The sequence below is a fragment of the Podarcis gaigeae genome, assembly GCF_964106915.1.
Source record: "Podarcis gaigeae genome assembly, chromosome: 8".
NCBI lineage: Eukaryota > Metazoa > Chordata > Lepidosauria > Squamata > Lacertidae > Podarcis > Podarcis gaigeae.
The window spans coordinates 86480180-86504124 of record NC_139684.1 but is presented as its reverse complement, the minus strand read 5'-3'; the positions used below and the strand labels follow the sequence as shown (position 1 = coordinate 86504124).

The 23945-nt window shown below is 47.9% G+C and overlaps 1 protein-coding gene across 1 annotated transcript; it reads left to right on the top strand.

Annotated features, from left to right (window-relative positions):
• The first annotated feature begins 3000 nt into the window (after positions 1-3000).
• On the top strand, positions 3001-22855 carry LOC310851496 (cytochrome P450 2F3-like). Its single transcript, XM_083753989.1, has 9 exons — positions 3001-3241; positions 8597-8759; positions 10608-10757; positions 12078-12238; positions 13802-13978; positions 17596-17737; positions 19021-19208; positions 20800-20941; positions 22222-22855. The coding sequence occupies exons 1-9, from the start codon at positions 3044-3046 to the stop codon at positions 22401-22403; spliced, it is 1503 nt and encodes a 500-aa protein (XP_083610115.1). The 5' UTR covers positions 3001-3043; the 3' UTR covers positions 22404-22855.
• Positions 22856-23945: the final 1090 nt, after the last annotated feature.

The window sequence follows — 23945 nt, the reverse complement described above, 5'->3', positions numbered from 1 at the left end:
GCTTATCAGCAGATCAGCTGATAAGCGGCTTAGCGGCTTAGGAAAAGGGGGGGAGGGGAAAAAACCCGCAGGAACTCGCAATACATTTTCGTCTTGCGAAGCAAGCCCATAGGGAAATTCTTTTTGCGAAGCGCCTCCAAAACGGAAAACCCTTTCGTCTAGCGGGTTTTCCGTCTTGCGAGGCGTTCGTCTTGCGGGGCACCACTGTAGTTCATCAGCTTTTCTTGCCATTGTTCCTTTGATGGTATTTCTTCCATCTTCCAATATTGTGCAATAAAGATTCTTGCCGCTGTTGTAGCATACATAAATAATGTTCTGCCAGTCCTGCGCCCTGCCCAAAGATCCAAGGAGCTCCAAGGTCCGAGCAGGAGGCAGTCGAAGCCAAGACGCCAGGCCACGATGCCAGAGGCAGCCAGAAAACAAGGAGCAGACAGAAGAAGTCTCTTTGGCCCTCTGTCATACCGAACAGCTTTTGAAAACCCAAAGCAGGGAGATTTGAACTCCTGCCCACATATTGAATTCTTGTTGCCTTACTATCCTGACTCCCTGGACCACAGTACAGTGGTTCCTCAGGTTACGGACGCTTCAGGTTACAGACTTCCACTAACCCAGAAATAGTACCTCGGGTTAAGAACTTTGCTTCAGGATGAGAACAGAAATCGCTCGGCGGCAGCAGGAGGCCCCATTAGCTAAAGTGGTGCTTCAGGTTAAGAACAGACCTCCGGAACGAATTAAGTTCTTAAACCGAGGTACCACTGAATCATTAAAGCCCATCCCAAAGATTGATCCACGGGCATTGAAGACAAATTCCTACATTTACAAAGAAGAGGGCTGTCATCAGCGGTGTAGCATGGGTTGTCAGCACCTGGGCAAGGCAAGTAATTTGCACCCCCTAACCCGGGGCAAGGCAAATAATTTGCGCCCCCTAACCCAGGGCAAGGCAAGTAATTTGCACCCCTAACCCCTAACCTGCCGCCGCTGCCAGCTTCTTCTTGCTGCTGCCTGGGCTGGGGTATTTACGGTAAGGTAGCCACGGTGGCGGCGGCGGGTCCGTGTTAGGTGATCTGAGGCAAGTTGCCGCTGACGCTGCCGCCCAAACGACGCCGCTTGCCCGGAGGAGGACAGAGAGGCGAGGAAAATGCAACATGGCCCAGCAGCTGCAGCAGCAGTGGCGGCGGTGGGGCTGTGAGGAGGGGCTGCCTGGCGCGCCCTCCGCGGCCCTGATGCGCGGGGACCACTGAGAGCCGCTGCCTGCCGGACGCGTGCACAGCTCGTCGGTTCCGCGAGACATGGGGCTCTGCTACAGCCTGCACCCGAGGCTCTTCGGCGACTCCGGAGGCGGTGAGCGCGCCTCTCCCAGATGTTGCGCCCGGTGTGGCCAGCCCCCATGCACCCCCCACGCTACACCACTGGCTGTCATCAATGGTTGTTAGCAACAATGGCTAAGCTCTTCCACTCAAATCCTGATTGTGGGTTTCCCATAATGGGCACCTGGTTGGCCACTGTGAGTAACAGGATGCCGGACTGAATGAAAAACCTTTGACCTGATCCAACAGGCAGGCTCTTCTTATGGCACCTCCAGGTCCCGAGGCAGTTTATCTAGATTCCTAGATTCTTAGAGGTATTTGGCCACTGCGGAAACAGGATGCTGGCCTTAGATTGGCCATTGGCTTGATCCAGCAATCCCATCTAATAATAACAATACAGTGGTACCTCAGGTTAAGTACTTAATTCATTCCATAGGTCCATACTTAACCTGAAACTGTTCTTAACCTGAAGCACCACTTTAGCTAATGGGGCCTCCTGCTGCCACCGCACCGCCAGAGCACGATTTCTCTTCCCATGCTGAAGCAAAGTTCTTAACCTGAAGCACTATTTCTGGGTTAGTGGAGTGTGTAACCTGAAGCGTATGTAACCTGAAGCATATGTAACCCAAGGTACCACTGTAATTATTATTATTATTAATCATTTATACCCCGCCCTCGCCAGCCAAGCCGGGCTCAGGGCGGCTATCACCAAGTATGTTGTTGTTGTTTAGTTGTTTAGTCGTGTCCGCCTCTTTGTGACCCCTTGGACCAGAGCACGCCAGGCACTCCTGTCTTCCACTGCCTCCCGCACTTTGGTCAAACTCATGCTGGTAGCTTCGAGAACACTGTCCAACCATCTCGTCCTCTGTCTTCCCCTTCTCCTTGTGGCCTCCATCTTTCCCAACATCAGGGTCTTTTCCAGGGAGTCTTCTCTTCTCATGAGGTGGCCAAAGTATTGGAGCCTCAGCTTCAGGATCTGTCCTTCCAGTGAGCACTCAGGGCTGAGTTCCTTAAGAATGGAGAGGTTTGATCTTCTTGCAGTCCATGGGACTCTCAAGAGTCTCATCCAGCACCAGAATTCAAAAGCATCCATTCTTCGGCAATCAGCCTTCTTTATGGTCCAGTTCTCACTTCCATACATCACTACTGGGAAAACCATAGCTTTTACTATACGGACCTTTGTTGGCAAGATGATGTCTCTACTTTTTAAGATGCTGTCTAGGTTTGCCATTGCTTTTCTCCCAAGAAGCAGGCGTCTTTTAATTTCATGGCTGCTGTCACCATCTGCAGTAATCATGGAGCCCATGAAAGTATCACCAAGTATAAAACAATTGATTAAAATGCAACTTAAAAACAAGATTAAAGTACAACATTAAAATGCAGCATCTTATGTTCTTAGGTATGAAAATGCAGCATTTCGTAAGAAATAAGAGGTTGGATCTCGTTACCGTTGTATATATGCTGTTTCTCAAGCCACTGAACGCAGAGCAAAATGGGCCTGCATCTGGTCTTCATTGAGGGCTAAGCAGAACCAGCTTGTTTTCATTCCGCGTCTCTGCCAGAAAGATTCCTCCAACGGCAAACATGAGGTTAGCAAATGACAGCTGAGGGCAGGCATTGTTTGCCAAGGGGAGCTTGTTCCAGCCAGTTAGAAGCTGGTCTCTCGGGCATCTATATAACATCCCCCTCCAGGCGAAATCACAGACACTGTGACTCTGCAGACCGCGGACGGCGAAATGGAGCTCTTTCTCTCCAGGATAGATTTTGGCGGGGTCTTTGGCATCCTCCTGGCCATGGTCGTCTCGTGCCTCCTCTTCCTCCACTTCTCGTCGAGAAAGAAGTTCAGGACCCTTCCTCCGGGGCCAGCCCCGCTCCCCTTCATCGGAAACATGCACCAAGTGGACATCAAGGAGCTGATAAATTCCCTGAAAGAAGTGAGACCACGACAGCCATGTTGGGGGGTGTGTGTCGGGGGAGTGATTTTACAATGTCCACATCAGGCAGGAAAGCAGGACGGATTTTGGTTCTTTTTTAAAAAATACATTTTTATTCATTTTTAACGTATTAATTAACATTCATACAACAGAACTTCACATCTGATACAGTGGTACCTCTGGTTAAGTATTTAATTCGTTCCGAAGGTCTGTTCTTAACCTGAAACTGTTCTTAACCTGAAGCACCATTTTAGCTCCTGCTGCTGTCACACTGCCGGAGCACGATTTCTGTTCTCATCCTGAAGCAAAGTTCTTAACCCGAGGTAATATTTCTGGGTTAGCGGAGTGTGTAACCTGAAGTGTATGTAACCTGAAGCATATGTAACCTGAGGTACCACTGTACAATATTTTTTTGGGACTTCCGTCAACACCTCTGATGATTTTCCATTCTTATCGCTTATTATGCATTTCTTAATTTCATATTACCTTTAATTATCTTTAACGAATAGTTCTCCTCATCGTCTTTTTTTGCAATATTTCAAATAATTCACCTTACGAAACGTCTTGCAAACCTACTAGCATAATCTGTCCATCACAATTACTTTTCAAATAGTCTGTAAATTTACTCCAGTCTTCTGAGAATCTCTGATCTCGCAGGTTTCGAATCCTTCCTGTTAGTGTATCTAATTCTGCATAGTCCATCAATTTCGTTCTCCATTCTTCTTTCGTCGGTAATTCTTCTTGCTTCCACTTTTGTGCCAATAATATTCTTGCTGCCGTCGCTGCATATAAAAATAACTTACAATCCTTTCTGTTTATATCCTCACCTACAGTGCCAGGATTTTGAGGGCAGGAGAAGCATAAAAGGGGGGCTTCAGCCAGAGAAACTGAGAAAGAGCAATGAAAGTGCCTCTGGGGATGCACAAAGCATCATTCTGTCGCTTTATGATCTTCAGAGCTAGTAGCAGCTCCTTGAGTACTAGGGACTAGGGTTTGTTGTTGTTGCTGCGGTTGTTGTTCTTCAGTTCATCATTTTATATTGTAATTTTATGTTGTTGAGTGCCCTGTGATCTATAGGTATAGGGTGGTATACAGATTTTAATGATGATAATAATAATAATAATAATAATAATAATAATAATAATAATAATTTTAAGCAGTCTTGAGCCCCAGTATTTGAAAATGAGCTCTTTCTGCCTCAGTTGCCATTCAGTTCAAGCAAGAAGAGGCTGGAGTTAGAAGGGGCTCAGGTTTCCCGTCGAAGGGGGCACCCTCTTTTTCTGCATTGCATGGGGACCAACTTTGGGGTCTTAGCCCAGGGGGAGAATGGGGTAAGGGAGAAGCTGTAAGCCTCGGCTTTCTGCCTGTAGGACAAGGAGGGGAGCGAGACAGAGGACTTGCCCATAATTACGTTTTGCCCTGCACTTTCTAGGCACAGCCTAGGAAAACCTGCTCTTTAATGATGAACAGAAACAAATGGCAATTCCAGTTTTCCGTGAGTTGGTGGGTTTTCACAGGGGAAATGAGGGGCAAAAAAATCCACTTTGGAACTTTGAAACTCAGATTTGTGCCTGAATCAGAACCAGCGAAGGCAGTGCAGGTCCTGTGTGAGTGCCGGTTGGAGGATAGATGGCAGCTAATGGATTGGGGTTGAATCCTGACAAGACAGTACTGTTTTGGGGGGACGGGGGCGGGCTGGTGTGGAGGACTCCCTGGTCCTGAATGGGGTAACTGTGCCCCTGAAGGACCAGGTGTGCAGCCTGGGAGTCATTTTGGACTCACAGCTGTCCATGGAGGCGCAGGTCAATTCTGTATCCAGGGCAGCTGTTTACCAGCTCCACCTGGTACGCAGGCTGAGACCCTACCTGCCTGCGAACTGTCTCGTCAGAGTGGTGCATGCTCTAGTTATCTCCCACTTGGACTACTGCAATGTGCTCTACGTGGGGCTACCTTTGAAGGTGACCCGGAAACTACAACTAATCCAGAATGCAGCAGCTACACTGGTGACTGGGAGCGGCCGCCAAGACCACATAACACCGGTCTTGAAACACCTACATTGTTTCCCAGTACGTTTCCGAGCACAATTCAAAGTGTTGGTGCTGACCTTTAAAGCCCTAAATGGCCTCGGCCCAGTATACCTGAAGGAGCATCTCCACTCCCATTGGCCTGCCCGGACGCTGAGATCCAGCACCGAGGGCCTTCTGGCAGTTCACTCATTGTGAGAAGCAAAGCTACAGGGAACCAGGCAGAGGGCCTTCTCGGTAGTGGTGCCTGCCCTATGGAACGCCCTCCCACCAGATGTCAAAGAGATAAGCAACTACCTGACATTCAGAAGACATCTTAAGGCAGCCCTGTTCAGGGAAGTTTTTAATGTATGACATATTAGTGTATTTTTGGTCTTTGTGGAAGCTGCCAAGAGTGGCTGGGGAAACCCAGCCAGATGGGCGGGGTACAAATAAATTATTATTATTATTATGCAGCACAAGAGCATATCTGGAGGAGCCCAGAGAAAGAGGACCTGGGACTTTCTATCTCCACAAATTTGAAACCGGCCAAGTGTCATGCTTTCGTGTGTAGTTTGCTCAGCGGTAAAACTAGTCAGCAGTCAATATGCAAGCAATTAAGTGTCGACTAGGGGTGGGGTGGGGAGGAATTTTATTTGATCACATTTAAAGATGAAACATCCAGATCTGTGCTTTCCAGAAGAAGCTATGTACCGAATCACGGCTGTTCTCTGAAATTTGCACTTCTCTGAATTTTGCAGTAAAGTTCCCTGGCCGAGCAATGGGTGCAAAAAAAAATGCATGTCTGGGGACAGAGGGTGAACTGTGTGCTAAAAGACAAATAATAGTGCAAATGACATGCACAGACGCATTAGGGGAAATTGCCAAATTGTGCTTATTAGGCAGAACTGCAAAAATGTCCACAGTAGGAGAAATTTGCAGTAAAATGCTGAAGGATTCTCAGCAGGTATTTTCTTTCTTTTTCTTTATTTTTTTAAAGCATGCTGATGTGGAGTGAAACCAGGCTGTGGAAGGCTGGATTAGTGATTTGATTTCATGTTGTTGTTGTTTAGTCATTTAGTTGTGTCCGACACTTCATGGCCCCCTGGGCCAGAGCACGCCAGGCACTCCTGTCTTCCACTGCCTCCCGCAGTTTGATCAAACTCATGCTGGTAGCTTCGAGAACACTGTCCAACCACCTTGTCCTCTGTCGTCCCCTTCTCCTTGTGCCCTCCATCTTTCCCAACATCAGGCTCTTTTCCAGGAAGTCTTCTCTTCTCATGAGGTGGCCAAAGAATTGGAGCCTCAGCTTCAGGATCTGTCCTTCCAGTGAGCACTCAGGGCTGATTTCCTTCAGAATGGATGGGTTTGATCGTCTTGCAGTCCATGGGATTCTCAAGAGTCTCCTCCAGCACCAGAATTCAAAAGCATCCATTCTTCGGCAATCAGCCTTCTTTATGGTCCAGCTTTCACTTCCATACATCACTACTGGGAAAACCATGGCTTTAACTATACAGACCTTTCAAATTAAAAAAATTCCTTCCAGTAGCACCTTAAAGACTAACTAAGTTAGTTCTAGGTATGAGCTTTCGTGTGCATGCACACTTCTTCAGATATCTGAAGAAGTGTGCATGCACACGAAAGCTCATACCTAGAACTAACTTAGTTGGTCTTTAAGGTGCTACTGGAAGGAATTTTTTTATTTTGTTTTGACTATGGCAGACCAACACGGCTACCTATCTATATACAGACCTTTGTTGGCAAGGTGATGTCTCTGCTTTTTAAGATGCTGATTTCATTTGATTGATATATATATATATTCATAATGTACATAAAACATAGAGAACAGTTACAACAGCAAATGAAAATGACAAGATGAAAAACAAAACTATTAAATAGTCACACATAATGAGTACAGTTGCATGGATTAAAATAACAAAATCCAAATATAAAATATCAGTGTGATCATGGAATCTAGTTCCAGATTTGCCAGGCTTGTGACAAGAGCTGACTTGAAAATGATGCCTCTGCTGTATATGCAATAAAGGAATGCCAAGTCACATAAAAATCATTTGGAGGTCCCAGGCCTTGTCAAAACCTCAAATTATGCATATTTTTCTTTGTGGGGGACATCTTGGGGCTACTTTCCATTGAGCGGCCAAGATCATGCATAAGATGAATCATTTTGACAATATATTGGCATCATCAAAAAATATTTGGTATCATTAATTTTGGACAACAAGAAACGGTCTGTTTAGTAGTATCATTCCCATCAAAATTAAATTCCAAATTTCTCGCGCCAATCTACATTCCCACCATAAGTGATCATATGTGGCAAGTTTATCTCAACCTCTCAGGCTATTAGGCAATAGAGAAGAAAGCATTTTTGTTACATTTGCAAAGGACTGTGATGCCATGTGTGGTGCAATTTCAAGCAGCCTTCCCTAAAAAACAGGTTTTAAGGGTGTTTTTTGGTTTCTGTTACTCTCCTCTTGCCTCAAGAAGACCCAGAAGATGAAGCCACGGCTGTCCTAAATTAGGGCTGCCATACAACCAGAATTTCCCAGATAGAGCCAGAGGAAACAGTGTCCAGGCGGAAAATGCTGAAATGTCCAGGAAAACCCAGATTTATGGCACCCATGTCAGCAGTGTTGTTATTGTTTATTCATTTAGTTGTGTCCGACTCTTTGTGACCCCCTGGACCAGAGCACGCCAGGCACTCCTGTCTTCCACGGCCTCCCGCAGTTTGGTCAAACATGCTGGTAGCTTCAAGAACACTGTCCCACCATCTCGTCCTCTGCCGTCCCCTTCTCCTTGCGCCCTCCATCTTTCCCAACATCAGGGTCTTTTCCAGGGAGTCTTCTCTTCTCATGAGGTGGCCAAAGTCTTGGAGCCTCAGCTTCAGGATCTGTCCTTCCAGTGAGCACTCAGGGCTGATTTCCTTCAGAATGGAGAGGTTTGATCTTCTTGCAGTCCATGGGACTCTCAAGAGTCTCCTCCAGCTCCATAATTCAAAAGCATCAATTATTCAGCGATCAGCCTTCTTTATGGTCCAGCTTTCACTTCCATACATCACTACTGGGAAAACCATAGCTTTGACTATACGGACCTTTGTCGGCAAGGTGATGTCTCTACTTTTTAAGATGTTATCAGCAGTGTGGATTTTGGCAAATTTCCTTAAAAATAGCTTAAAAAATTCATTTTTTTTTTTTTTGAAAGTTTGCAAACCGAAAAGCTCAACAACTTTAGGCAAAACTAAGAAAAGCTCAACATCTTTTGTGTCCAGATTTTCACTTTTTCAAATATGGTGACCCTATCCTAAACAACTTCCTGCTTCCTTTCCTCTTTGCAGCTTAGCAAGACCTACGGGCCAATGTACACCTTCCACCTGGGCTCCCGGCCTTGCGTGGTCCTCTCTGGCTACCAAGTGCTCAAGGAGGCTTTGATTGACAAGGCAGAGGAGTTCAGCGGCCGAGGAGACTTCCCTGCCGTCCAGATGTGGAGCAAAGGGAACGGTGAGGAAATGGGGGGGTGCTGATTTCGAAAAGGAAGCGTTGCAGTGGCTCCCCAAGTAGGGGGTGAGATTACCGAGGGGGTGCTAAGAGGCAAGGGGGCAGCAGGGGAGCCCCGGAACTGGTGGTTTAAGACTCCTGCTAAGTGACTTTATGGGACGCAGGTAGCGCTTTGGGTTAAACCACAGAGTCAAGGACGGTCTGTGGTTCGAATCCCCGTGACGGGGTGAGCTCCTGTTGCTCAGTCCCTGCTCCTGCCAACCTAGCAGTTCGAAAGCACGTCAAAAGTGCAAGTAGATAAATAGGTATCGCTCCAGCGGGAAGGTAAACAGTGTTTCCATGTGCTGCTCTGGTTCGCCAGAAGCGGCTTAGTCATGCTGGCCACATGACCCGGAAGCTGTACGCCGGCTCCCTCGGCCAATAAAGCGAGATGAGCGCCGCAACCCCAGAGTTGGCCACGACTGGACCTAATGGGCAGGGGTCCCTTTACCTTTACCTTTTTAAGTGACTTCAAACCAGGTATTGGAAAGCTGGCCTCCCAATGGAAAGGCAAGTCAGAGGCTATATGATAAAAAGGTAAAGTTAGAGGACCCCTGGACGGTTAAGCCCAGTCAAAGGCGACTGTGGGGTTGTAGCGCTCATCTCGCTTTCAGGCCGGGGGAGCTGGCGTTTGTCCACAGACAGTTTTCCGGGTCATGTGACCAGCATGACTAAACGGAGGACCGTGACGAGTGCCAGAGTGCGTGGAAACACCGTTTACTTTCCCGCTGCAGCAGTACCTATTTATAGTCGTACCTCTTGTTACGTCAGTCTCCAGCTGTGTTTTTTCAGGATACGAAGGATGCAAACCCGGAAGTGTATACTTCCAGGTTTCGCCCCGCGTGCATGCACAGAAGCGCTCTGTGCACCTCATGCATGCGCAGAAGCGCTCTATGGCACCACGCACGTGCATTCTAGTTGCAGACTTTTTGGGGTGCAAACAGTACCCCGGAACGGATCGAGTCTGTAACTAGAGGTATCACTGTATCAACCTGCACCGGTATGCTTTTGAACTGCTAGGCAGGCAGGAGCTGGGACAGAGCAATGGGAGCTCGCCCCGTCGCGGGGATTTGAACCACTGACCTTCCGATCGGCAAACTCAAAAGGCTCAGTGGTTTAGACCGCAGCGCCACCATAGCAGGCTATAAAATGATGCTTGGCATGGAGAAAGTGGCTTGAGAAAAGGCTTTCCTCCCTCTTTGGTAACACTAGGATTCATGGGCATCTGGCGAAGTTAAATGTTACAAGTACACATAAAAGAAAGTCACGCAGCAACAGAGTTAAACTACGGAACTCACTGCCACAGGATGCAGGGGTGGCCACCAAGTTGGATGGCTTTGAAAAGGGATCAGACATTGGAACAGAATTGGAAAATATGTTTAAAACATCTTTCAGCAAAAAACCAGAAGCTTACCTACTAGGAATCACAGATTTGGATATCCCTAAAAAAGCGTTAAATGAATTGGTTAAATGACTATCAGACTTTGAAAAGCCTGTATCATTGAAAAGCCTGTATCAAGTTCATCATTTTTTGTTGAATCCACTAAATAGTTTTAGCTGGAATTTAAATAAAAGTGCAAGCAATTGAGACTGTTTTGAATGTTAATGGATCATTATCTCCCTTAGTGGGCTGTGTAGACCAGTATTTTGAATAAGGCTTTCGACAGAGTAGGGTGGATATGCTGGGGATGAGTTTATGGGACCAAGGGGGCTGTGGGCTTGAAAAAGTAATGGAACACCTGAGTTAGGGGCTTCTCACTGGGGGTTCATGCCACTGGATGGCTCTGGGCTTATCCTTTTCTTTTCCCTCAGGGATCGTGTACGGCACTGGGGAGCGCTGGAGGCAGCTGCGCAGGTTTGCCATCAGCACCTTCAAGAACTTTGGGATGGGGAAGAGATCCATTGAGGAGCGGATCAAGGAAGAGGCTCAGTTCCTGGTGGCTGAGTTCCACAAAACTGAAGGTTGATGGGGAAGGGGCTGCCCAGGGGCAGGGGAAGGGAGGAAAGGGATTTCCCAACATTTTCTGGAATAGGGTTGTTGTGGGGGTTAAACGAGGAAGAGAGCCGTGTATACCGCTCACTTCAAGCTCCTCGGAGGAAAAGCTGGGATACAAGCACATAAATAAATATTATTATATTAAAATCTGGTCCGAGAGAGAGAAAAGAAGCAGAAAATAAAGGAGTGTGTTTATTAATGGATCCTTCAGAGCCAGTGTGGTGTAGTGGTTAAGAGCAGTAGTCATGTAATCTGGTGAACCGGGTTCGCTTCCCTGCTCCTCCATCTGCAGCTGCTGGGTGACCTTGGGCCAGTCACACTTCTCTGAAGTCTCTCAGCCCCACTCACCCCACAGAGTGTTTGTTGTGGGGGAGGAAGGGAAAGGAGAATGTTAGCCGCTTTGAGACTCCTTAAAGGAAGTGAAAGGCGGGATATCAAATCCAAACTCTTCTTCCTCTTCTTCTTCAGTAATGTTGGGCTCTTTCCCCCTACTGAAAACAAACTGATGAAAAGACTTTCTGTGATTTAAATTATGATGAAATCATAGGATCATAGAGCTGGAAGGTACACCCAGGGGTCATTTAGTCCAACCCCCCTGCAATGCAGGAATCTCAACTAAGGAATCCATGACAGGTGGCCTTAGCTCATACAGTCATACCTCGGGTTAAATATGCTTCAGGTTGAGTGTTTTCAAGTTACACTCCACGGCGACCCAGAAGTAACGGAGCACATTACTTCCGGGTTTCACCGCTCGCACATGCGCAGACGCTCAAAATGACGTCACGTGCATGCACGGAAGCGGCGAAACGCGACCCACGCATGCGCAGTCGCATGTTACGTTCTACTCAGGATGCGAACAGGGCTCCTTAGTTTAGGGATATCCAGATGGGCGGAGTATAAATAATAAATAAAATAAGTATTATTATTATTATTATTCCATTTCAGTCTTCACAAACCTGTTGCTCTCTGGATGTCTTGGGCTACAAAGCCCATCAACCCAGGCCAGCACAACCATTGTAGAAACTGCAAACATCTGTAAACATCAGGAGAGCAAGAGGTTGGAATCATAGACCTGTAGGAGGGCTCCCCAGGGGTCATCTAGCCAAACCCCCTTCAATGCAGGAATCATGGCTAAAAAGTCCCTGAGCATTGGCCTTCATCGGAGAGTCCACCGCCTTCCCAGGTAGTCCATTAAAAGAGAAGGGTGACTGTTGGGGCTGTTACTAGAAGTCTGTGAAAGATGCTTTTGAAAACAATAGATCTGCTTCCTCTTTCTTTATTCCCAGGCAAACCCTTTGATCCCACCTTCTTCCTGAGTTGCGCCGGCTCCAACATCATCTGCACCTTAGTTTTTGGGGACCGCTTTGAATACACAGACAAGAAATTCCTCATGTTGCTGGACCTCATCAACAGCAACTGGAAGCTCATGAGCTCTACCTGGGGACAGGTGAGCCCGAGCCAGCGGGGGAAAAGCATAGCTGTCAACTGTCCCTTATTTGGCGGGAAAGTCCCTTATCCCAGCACTGTGTCCCGCTGCTGTCCCTTATTGATGATGTCCCTTAAATTTCCCGGGTTTCAAAGGAAGCAGCTCCTCTCTCTCCCTCCCTCCCTGCCGGCCAGGGAGGAGGGAGGCTCCAACTGTGTTGCTTGGCTGCGTTGCTCACCCAATAAGGAGTCTCAGAACGACTGGGGGGTGGAGCTTGCATGCCTTGTGCCAACCAAATCGGCCACGTTGCCTGGGGACTCGCCTTTGCTCAGCGCTTCCCAGCGGAGAGGTGACGGTGGTTTTCCTTGCTGCATCCCCTTTGCCGGGTTGCTGTGCTGTGGGAACCACCGCTTGAGGCTTCGTTTGGCTGCTGGCTGGGCTTTCTGCCTTTGGCTCGGAGGGGCTCAGAAGTTGAACATACCTGTGCCCCTTGAAAAATCCCTTATTTTGGCTGCTGGTCCCTTATTTTCGAGGCTGCTGGTCCCTTATTTTCAAATCTGTAAGTTGACAGCTATGGGGAGAAGGGGAACTGGGGCTGGGGGTGTTAGTTAGACGAGGTAGAACTTTGGTCCAAAACGGCAGCCTGGCTCCTCTTATGGGCACAATCAAAAGACAGATATGGAGAATGCACTGGGCGGTGTGCGCAAACTGAGGTCTTCTTCTCCTCTTCTAGGGCTCTTCTTAGGGCCCTCGTATCTACGGGACCGTCTCTCCTGGTCTGCCCCGCAGAGGACCTTAAGGTCCATGAATAACCATAGTTTAGAGGTCCCAGGCCCTAAGGAAGTCAGACTATCCTCCGCCAGGGCCAGAGCCTTCTCAGTGATGGCTCCGACCTGGTCGAATGCTCTGTCCCATGAGACCAGGGCCCTGCAGGATTTAATCTCCTTCTGTCAGGACTGTAAGACAAAGCTATTTCCCCTGGCCTTTAATTTGAATTCAGCCTGATCTTTTATTTCCCTTCTCTTCCCTCCCCCTCCCCTTTTATGAAGATCACCTGCTCTGAGACCCCACAGCTAATTCTCCCCTGGTCTCCTCGCTGGCCCAAGTAGGACCAATTCAGCCATCTAGCCCTATGGATTATCAAATTGATTTTTGATTTTGAATTTTATTGTTACAGTGGTACCTCAGGTTACATACGCTTCAGGTTACAGACTCCGCTAGCCCAGAAATAGTGCTTCAGGTTAAGAACTTTGCTTCAGGTTGAGAACAAAAATCGTGCTCCGGCGGCGTGGCAGCAGCAGGAGGCCCCATTAGCTAAAGTGGTGCTTCAGGTTAAGAACAGTTTCAGGTTAAGTACGGACCTTCGGAACGAATTAAGTACTTAACCCGAGGTACCACTGTATTCATGTTTTTCTACTGTATTTTATGCTGTTTTTATAATTAATTATAATTATGCTGTTTTATAAGTTTATAATTAAGTGTTTTAAAGTGTTTTAGATTTGTTGTTAGCCGCCTTGAGCCCAGTTTTTGAACCGAGAAGAGCGGGGTATTAATAATTATTGTTATTATTATTATTATTATTAGATGCTCTTCAGCTTCCCAAAGATCATGAAGTACGTCCCTGGGCCTCACCGTCAGATCTACAAAAACTACCTGAAGCTGGCCAAGTTTGTAGGCGAGCGGCTGGAGATGAACCGGCAAACTCTGGATGTCAACAACCCCCGGGATTTCATCGACTGCTTCCTCATCAAAATCCAGCAGGTATCCTCAGTGTCCCAAGAAACTGCCGTTAATTCCATATTCCTTCCCTCTTTGCCAAGAAGCCAGGAAAATTCCAGTTTTGTGAGCAGGAGGAGGCTTCTATAGCAGTGGTTTCTCAACCGACTACAGTTTAGCTACCGTATTTTTCGCTCTATAAGACGCACCAGACCACAAGACGCACCTAGTTTTTGGAGGAGGAAAACAAGAAAAAAAAATCTGAATCTCAGAAGCCAGAACAACAAGAGGGATCGCTGCGCAGCGAAAGCAGCAATCCCTCTTGCTGTTCTGGCTTCTGGGATAGCTGCGCACCCTGCATTCGCTCCATAAGACGCACACACATTTCCCCTGACTTTTTAGGAGGGAGAAAGTGAGTCTTATAGAGCAAAAAGTACAGTATTTTACATCACCTAATTTATATACTACTCGACTGTAAAGCAGCAGCAACAACCTCAAAGTGGTCTACCAAAAAAAGATGAAACTATAAGATTATCAGTAAGGGGAAAATCAGGGATTTCTTTTGAAAAGGAAAAATAGCAATAGACTAAAAATGGATTAAGACACGCACAAACTTTCTAAGCATCTGGGTAGGTTTGTTTAAACAAACATGTTTTTAGGGGGCGTCGAAAAAAGGACGGCAAAGGCGCCTGCTTGGTATCAAGTGGCAGGGAGTTCCAAAGTGCAGGTGCTGCCACAATAAAATATTGAGATCTTACAAATGCAGAAGGGGGGTTGTTTGGCACCTGGAACAGGGCCAGATCCACCGTTCGAAGTGGTTGAGCAGGCTTATTTGGAACAAGGCAGTCTCACAGGTAAACTGGTTCCAAGTTGTTACTAACAGTAATACCTTGAACTTGGCCCTGTAGTGAATCTCTGAACACAGGAGTTATATGCTGACAAGGACTCTCTCCTGTCAGCAATCAATCATTCGTTTTTATTGTAATAAAATTGATGCACACATATTGTGAATATACAAACATACATTTCATACAATCCTTAAAAATATTCAAACATACCTACACTCAATCCCACAAATAATTCCTTTTCCCACCACCCCTCACCCCACCTTTGTGTTAGAATTCCCATCTACTCAATTGCAATTTCTTTCCACTTCTATTACTTTCTTTCACACACCTTTAACCTAATTTCATGCTTCTTTTTCTATTACACATTGTTATCCATCTTATTTGGTATTCCAGTATTTAAAAGGGAACTTGTTTATTCCAATAGGAGTTCTGATTTTTCAATATGGTTTTGCAAGTATCCTTTAAACACCTTCCAATCCCTGTCTATCTTCTCTTATGAGATCCTTCCAATTTCTCCCATTGTTTTGGATATATTGTAGTACTCCAACACAGGAGTTATATGCTGACAAGGGCTCGCTCCTGTCAGCAATCACGCTGCAGCATTCTGTTTTTTTAAAAAAATAATATTTATTGGCATTTTCAGGAAAAAACACACACAAAAACAACAATTAAACAAAAAATAACAAAAATCCAAAAATCCAAATTTTAAAAGTATAAAAAAACAGTTAGAAACACATATAATTCCAATTACTTATTTTAATTTAACTTATTTCTCAGACCTCCTCACACCTCCCCTTCTTGTATTCCAATTTAAATTATTAATTCAGCAAATCCTTATTATCCAAATTTAAACATCAATACTTGAACATCGTTGCTCATTCTTAAACATTTTTCCTAAAGTCGACCAAAATTTCCCTTCCACGACTTTCCCCAGTTCCAAACAAATAGCAAAGCAAAATAAAAACAAAGCAAGTTATAGTTATATACCCTTTGGATTCCCAGACTCCACCCACCCCTTTCCCGGTTTCAGTCCCCAACAAGTGTTCATCAACTCAATATCTTGTCTAGCCTGGAGATCTCACGTCCGAGGCTTTTAAATCTCTTTCAGTTCCTCTCTGCGGGCCTTTTTGATAGTCCTTAATGTTGAACCCCAGATTTCGAAGAGGCTTCGGCCCAACAGAATCCATATTTTTTCCAGCCAGCCCTCCATACTTGAAAAAAGAGCCTATGGGGTACTCCAACATACTCCTTTCAAGTCCAAATGTCCCCAGAGCTCCGACTTCCACCTTGATCAAATTTGTAATCCTTCGGTCCACGCTGCAGCATTCTGCACAGACTACAGCTTCCAAACCAAGCACAAGGGAAGCCCAGCAAAAAGCACATTGCAGCCAGTCTGTCTCAGAATCATAGAACTGTAGAGTTGAAAGGCACCCCAGAGGTCATCTAATCCAGCCCCCTGCTTCGCATTGGTTACTCTTGAATTATATTAATTATTTTGATGAATTCACTGCTGTTGTTTACTTTATTTATATGATGTCATGTTTGATATTATAATAATTGTAGCATTCGTTGTTTTGGAATGCCATTGCGATTATTGTGAACTGCTTTGCGCTTGACATTTACAGTTGGAAAAGTGGGATACAAATTCCAAATCAAATAATAATAATAATAATAATAATAATAATAATAATAAATTTTATTTATACCCCGCCCTCCCCAGCCAAGACTGGGCTCAGGGCGGCTAACACCAGGTATAAAACAATTGATTAAAATACAACTTAAAAACAAGATTAAAATACAACATTAAAATGCAGCCTCATTTCAGTAGAAACTTTTTGGGGATGAAAAGTCAAATCTTCACCAAGGCCAACTATCCAGACTGGTCCTACATGGGCCAGAAAAAAGCCAGGGAAGTCCCCAAATAGGAGTTCCATCACAGAAGGAAAGAGGAAAGAGGGGGAGGGGATCAAGTTGATTCCAAGCCAAAGGCCAGGTGGAACAACTCTGTCTTACAGGCCCTGTGGAAAGAAATCAGATCCCGCAGGGCCCTGGTCTCATGAGACAGAGTGTCCCACCAGGCTGGGGCCAGTGTTGAAAAGGCCCTGGCTCTGGTTGAGGCTAATCTGACTTCCTTAGGGCCCGGGACCTCTAGGGTGTTGCTGTTTATGGACCTTAGGGTCCTCCACGGGGCATACAGGGAGAGGCGGTCACGTAGACACGAGGGCCCTAAGCCACAAAGGGCTTTAAAGGTCAAGACCAGCAGCTTGAACCTGACCCTGTACTCCACCGGGAGCCAGTGCAGCTGGAAAAGCACTGGGTGAATATGCTCCCATGGCAGAGACCCCGTGAGGAGCCTCGCTGCAGCATTCTGCACCCGCTAGAGTTTCTGGGACAACTTCAAGGGCAGCCCCACATAGAGAGAATTACAGTAGTCAAGCCTGGAGGTGACCGTTGCATGGATCACTGTGGCCAGGTCGGGGAAGGAAAGGTAAGGGACCAACTGTTCCCAGACTATTGCCACCCGGAGGGGCAACTCTTGTGGGTAAAAAGTTGCAGGATTTCAGCAGGAAGCTACGGTTCTTTGTGCGCCGGTCAGAAACAAAGCAGAAAACGCTTTTGCAGGCGCCAACAGTGTGATGTGGAAAGTGTGTTTGCATAATGAGCAATATCATCATAGCCACAAATCATCACAGATGCAGAATGAAAATTATGCCCGGAGGGGCCTTGTTAGACGATGGGATCCTGCACTGTATTCTTCACAAGTTGCATTGAAAGTGTCAAGGTTTCTCAGCCCCTCCCATATCCCTGTTGCAGGAAAAAAACAACCCGGACACACACTTCAACGAAGACACCATGTCGAAGACCACAGTGAACCTCTTCTTTGCCGGGACGGAGACAGTCAGCTCGACTTTGAGATACGGGCTCCGAATTCTCATGAGGCACCCTGAGGTGGAAGGTCAGCATCCATGAGTAGAATGTGTCCTTTTATTTAAAATGCCTCTCTGGGTTATTTGTGGGGCATAGGAATTTGTTCATTTCCCCCCAAAAAAATATATGGTCCAGCCCCCCACATGGTCTGAGGGACAGTGAACTTGCCCCCTGCTGAAAAGGTTTTTTGGCCCCTGTTCTAGTCCATTCTGAGGTTGCTCTGAACTGCCCAAGTCTCACCTAGAGAAATGCCAAGGAAGAGCTAGAACCCCGGGTTTCATAGGCTCATAGAATTGCAGTTGGAAGGGACCCCGAGGGTCATCCAGCCCAACCCCCCAGGGCCATGCTGGAATCACGCTCAATAAGCTCATTGAAATCAATGGGTCAAAGGGGGTCTAGAATCATAGAATCATAGAGTTGGAAGAGACCACAAGGGCCATCGAGTCCAACCCCCTGCCAAGCAGCAAACACCATCAGAGCACTCCTGACATATGGTTGTCAAGCCTCTGCTTAAAGACCTCCAAAGAAGGAGACTCCACCACACTCCTTGGCAGCAAATTCCACTGTCGAACAGCTCTTACTGTCAGGAAGTTCTTCCTAATGTTTAGGTGGAATCTTCTTTCTTGTAGTTTGGAACCATTGCTCCGTGTCCGCTTCTCTGGAGCAGCAGAAAACAACCTTTCTCCCTCCTCTATGTGACATCCTTTTATATATTTGAACATGGCTATCATATCACCCCTTAACCTCCTCTTCTCCAGGCTAAACATGCCCAGCTCCCTTAGCCGTTCCTCATAAGGCATCGTTTCCAGGCCTTTGACCATTTTGGTTGCCCTCCTCTGGACACGTTCCAGTTTGTCAGTGTCCTTCTTGAACTGTGGTGCCCAGAACTGGACACAGTACTCCAGGTGAGGTCTGACCAGAGCAGAATGCAGTGGCACTATTACTTCCCTTGATCTAGATGCTATACTCCTATTGATGCAGCCCAGAATTGCATCGGCTTTTTTAGCTGCCGCGTCACACTGTTGGCTCATGTCAAGTTTGTGGTCAACCAAGACTCCTAGATCCTTTTCACATGCACTGCTCTCAAGCCAGGTGTCACCCATCTTGTATTTGTGCCTGTTCTAGGGCATCTTCGTCTGCTTTCGCCTTCCCAAACCCCTGCGCCCCCTCCCTTTCTGCTCCCAGCCAACCCCCCTCAACACGGGCTCTTCCCATCGTTAACCCCTTGCAGACCACCACGGCCCATTTCCCTGTCCATCACCGCATCTGGGACCCCTTTACAGCTTTCCCCGCCCTCCTTCCTTGCCGCAGAGAAGCTCCACGAAGAGATTGACCGGGTCATCGGGGTGAACCGCAGCCCCTGCATGGAGGACAGGAGCCGTATGCCCTACACGGACGCCGTCATCCACGAGATCCAGCGTTATGCCGACATTGTCCCCATGGCGGTGCCCCACACCGTCACACGAGATGTCGAGTTCCGTGGATACACCCTCCCCAAGGTTTGTGGGGAAAGGGGGGAGTGCACCCCATGGGGGACAGCAACCGTCTCCTTCTGTATGGACCCCATTGGCAGCACTCTGCCTTGACACCCGATAGGCTGCTGTCCTGAAGCCTGCTAGGAAGATATCTGTCCTCTGAGCCTAGATGTGCAAGACCTGGCCATGCATCCTTTTAGCAGAAGGCACTCCGCACTCATTCCCTTTACATTGTGGTGTGGAATTGGAAACAGGGCATTTCATAGAATCGTGGCAGGGGCACCCAAAGGTCATCCAGCCCCCCCCCCCAATGCAGGAATCTCAACTCAAGCATCCATGGCAGGTGGACATCCAACCTCTGCTTGAAAACCTCCAAGGAAGGAGAGTCCACTGTTGAAGAGCTCTTTCCATCAGAAAGGTTTTCCATATGTTGAGTCGGAATCTCCTTGAAGCTGTGGGTTCGAGTCCTACCCTCCAGAGCGGCAGGAGACAAGCTTCTTCCCTCTTCCATGGGACAGCCCTTATTTATATGCCAGCTTTTTCTTCCAAAGAGCTCAAGCTGGTGCAAAGGGTTCTCCTCCCCCTCCGCATTTCACCCATACAACAACCCTAGGAGGTAGGTCAAGGCGAAGAGGTGGTGACTGACTCAACCAAGGTCACTACTAGGCTTCATGACTGAGTGGGGATTCGAACCCAGGTTCCCCAGGTCAGAGCCCACCGTTCTCGCCATTGTGCCACACCGAGCTAAGCTCAGAAGAGCTTTCCCTCAACTGAAGGTCCCGTATTTTTCGCTCCATAAGATGCACCTGACCATAAGACACACCTAGTTTTTAGAGGAGGAAAACAAGGTGGGGAAATATTCTGAACGAAACAGTGGATGTATGATTTTTGTGGTTCATGCTGTGACCACAGACATGTGATTTGATGGTGAGTTTGGGGTAGCCCAATGCAAAAATCCTGAGGATCCATGTGGATCCGTGCTTTGTAGCCACGTTTTTGCACCATTGCGGACCCTGGCAACAGTGGGTGTGTGATTTTTGTGGTTCATGCTGTGGCCGTGGACATGCTATGTGATCTGATGGTGAATTTGGGGTGACCAATGCAAAAATCCTGAGGATCCATGGGCTTTTACCTCCCCCCTCCCAGGCAGCCTCCTTTATCTCTAGCATCCCTTATCTCTCTCCCCAATTGGCAAACGATCAGTGGCTTTGTTTCAACACCCACTTCCCTTTTTCAAAAAAATAGCATGATCTGCTACTTGCCCCTGGGCAATTCAGCTCCAGGGACCACATATTCGCTCCATAAGACGCACAGACATTTCCCCCTACTTTTTTGGAAGAAAAAAGTGCATCTTATGGAGCAAAAAATACAGTACGTCACTCACACATAGTAATTGACTGCCACAGCAAGTTGGACCATCTGGTCTACCTACCTCAGTGTTGTCCACATTGGCAGTGTTGTCCAGCAGTGGCTCTCCTATTCCTATGGAAATGGGGACCTTCTGCAGGTAGCACAGGTGCTCCTAGAGCTAAGCCCCACCCCCATCACTCAACACCTGTCTTGCCCTTGGTTCTCAACCATGCCTTCCTCCTGCTCCTCTCCCTCCAACCCACAGGACCTCAACATCATCCCCCTGATCTGCACATCTCAGTTTGATCCCACGCACTTCAAGAATCCAACCTCCTTTGACCCGACTCATTTCCTGGACGAGAGTGGGCGATTCAAGAAGAACGATGCCTTCATGGCTTTCTCGGCAGGTAAGGGCAGGACAGGGGTTCAGCTCCTGCCTGTGGGTTTCCCATCATGGGCATCTTGTTGGCCACTGTGAGAACAGGATGCCCGGCTAGGTGGGCCTCCTTTGGCCGGATCCATCAGGCTCTGAGAATCATGGAACTGTAGAATTGGGAGGAACCCCAATTCAGTGCAGGAATCCCAACTCAAGCATCCATGGTGGTCACCCAACCTCTGCTTTGAAACCTCCAAGGAAGGAAAATCTACAACCTCCCCAGGGAGATCACTCGTAAATCACAGAACTGTGGAGTTGGAAGGGAACATCTAGCCCCGCATCTGGTCCACTCTTCTTATGGGCCTTTTCGGTGGTGGCTCCCCATTTGTGGAATGCACTCCCCAGAGAGGCTCGCCTGGCTCCAGGCCTATGGCTATTAAGGCAGGATGCTGGTGGCACTGTGGGTTAAACCACAGAGCCTAGGGCTTGCCGATCAGAAGGTCGGTGGTTTGAATCCCCATGACGGGGTGTGCTCCCGTTGCTCAGTCCCTGCTCCTGCCAATCTAGCAGTTCGAAAGCATGACAAAGTGCAAGTAGATAAATAGGTACTGCTCTGGCAAGAAGGTAAACGGTGTTTCCATGTGCTGCTCTGGTTCGCCAGAAGTGGCTTAGTCATGCTGGCCACATGACCCGGAAGCTGTACGCCGGCTCCATCAGCCAATAAAGTGAGATGAGCGCCGCAAACCCAGAGTCGGCCACGACTGGACCTAATGGTCAGGGGTCCCTTTACTTTTACCTAGAGGGGAGATTAAGCGCCCCTTGGAAGGGATCCAAAGGTTCCTCTATTCCCTACGAAGGTCTGCTCCACTGTGGGCAACCTGGGGACTCCATCCCTAAGCCCACCTTCAAATGATGTCAGAGCGACTTCCACTTGAGATGCCATGGAAGATGGCTGAAAATTCCATCGCTCCGGCTCCCATGGGGCAATTAGAGGCTGAGATGGGAGTAATCAGCCTCCCAAAATCTTCAAAGGGGTACGGAAAAACACAGTCTCATCCGTGGATGCCCAACAAACCAGCCCCAAATTCGGAAGGAGGGAGGGGCTGGGGGCACTGGATGGAAAGCCCCCGAGAGAGTCTGGCTCTCCTGGATGCTGTCTCCATGAGCGAATCAAGTTCGATTTCTTAAGATGAAAAATTGGGTTTAGGTTTTGGACATGCTTCGAGCGAGGAGGGAGAAATTAGAGCCTCCTTTGCCTGACCCTCAAAGGCACAGAGGCATTTCTGTCCCTCTTCCTTCTCACTTTTGCAGGGAAGCGGGTGTGCCTGGGAGAAAGCCTGGCTGTCATGGAGCTCTTCATCTTCCTCACCACCATCCTGCAGAACTTCAAGCTGAAGCCCTTGATGAAACCCGAGGACATTGACATCACACCCGAGTCCACGGGGCTGGGAAGCATCCCTCGGCCCTACCAGTTCTGCCTCATCCCCCGGTAAAAGGACACTGCGCTCAAAGGCCAGGCTGCTCACCCGCCTGCAGCCAGACATAGAATCATGGAAGTGTAGAGTCAGAAGGGACCCCAAGGGTCATCTAGTCCAACCCCCTGTAAGGCAGGAACCTCAACTAAAGCGTCCATGACAGAGGACCATCCAACCTCTGCTTGGAAACCTCCACGGAAGAAGAGCCATCACCTTCTGAGGGAGTCTGTTCTACTGTCAAACAGCAAACTTTGTTTTTTTTCTGAATGGCTGTGGCAATCCATTTATGGAGGGGCCTCTCCCTCCCTCTCCCTCTCTTTCATCTATCTCTTTTCTCATCTATCTCTTTCTCTCTCTCCACCCTCTTGCTTGTCTGTTGTCCTGCAGTCACCCTGCAGTCTGTCATCTGTTCTCCCTGACCAACACTCCGGGGTCAGCATTGAGGTCAATAAACTTGCCATAGCTGTCAACTGTCCCTTATTTGGCAGGAAAGTCCCTTATCCCAGCGCCGTGTCCCGCTGCTGTCCCTTATTGATGATGTCCCTTAAATTTCCCGGGTTTCAAAGGAAGCAGCTCCTCTCCCTCCCTCCCTGCCGGCCAGGGAGGAGTGAGGCTCCAACTGTGTTGCTTGGCTGCGTTGCTCACCCAATAAGGAGTCTAAGAATGACTGGGAGGTGGAGCTTGCATGCCTTGTGCCAATCAAATCGGCCACGTTGCCTGGGGACTCGCCTTTGCCCAGCGCTTCCCAGCGGTGGTTTTCCTTGCTGCATCCCCTTTGCCGGGTTGCTGCGCTGTGGGAACCACCGCTTGAGGCTTCGTTTGGCTGCTGGCTGGACTTTCTGCCTTTGGCTCGGAGGGGCTCAGAAGTTGAACATACCAGTGCTCTGAAAATCCCTTATTTTGGCTGCTGATCCCTTATTTTCAAGGCTGCTGGTCCCTTATTTTCAAATCTGTAAGTTGACAGCTATGAAACTTGCGTACCCCTCCAAGGCCTCAGCTGAGAATGTCAACATCTCAGTTATCTCATCTACGCCCTACACAACCATGAAAGGCCAGGTTGTCATGGCACTCTGGGGTTTTTTTTACAAATAAAATATTTGCTCTGCAAAGGGTTGCTTGAAAATGACTCAGACATTTCAGTCCCAGCTTCAACAAAGGCTGCTTCCAGATGCCACAACTGTTGTGGGTTAGGATTCAGTCACATGCCGGCAGATTCAGGTGAGGCAATGTTTACAGGGGTCTTGAGCCACTAACCCCTCTTCCCTCAAAGACCTGACTTTTTGCCGTAAGGAAAGAGACGGGGAAATCCACTGGGAAGTGTGGAATATTCCTTGCTTTGATGCAACGTAGCCACCAGTTTAAGGTAAAGGTAAAAGAACCTTTGACCATTAGGTCCAGTCATGACCAACTCTGGGGTTGCAGCGCTCATCTCACTTTATTGGCCGAGGGAGCCGGCGTACAGCTTCCGGGTCATGTGGCCAGCATGACTAAGCCGCTTCTGGTGAACCAGTGCAGCGCACGGAAACGCCGTTTTCCTTCCCGCCGGAGCACTACCTATTT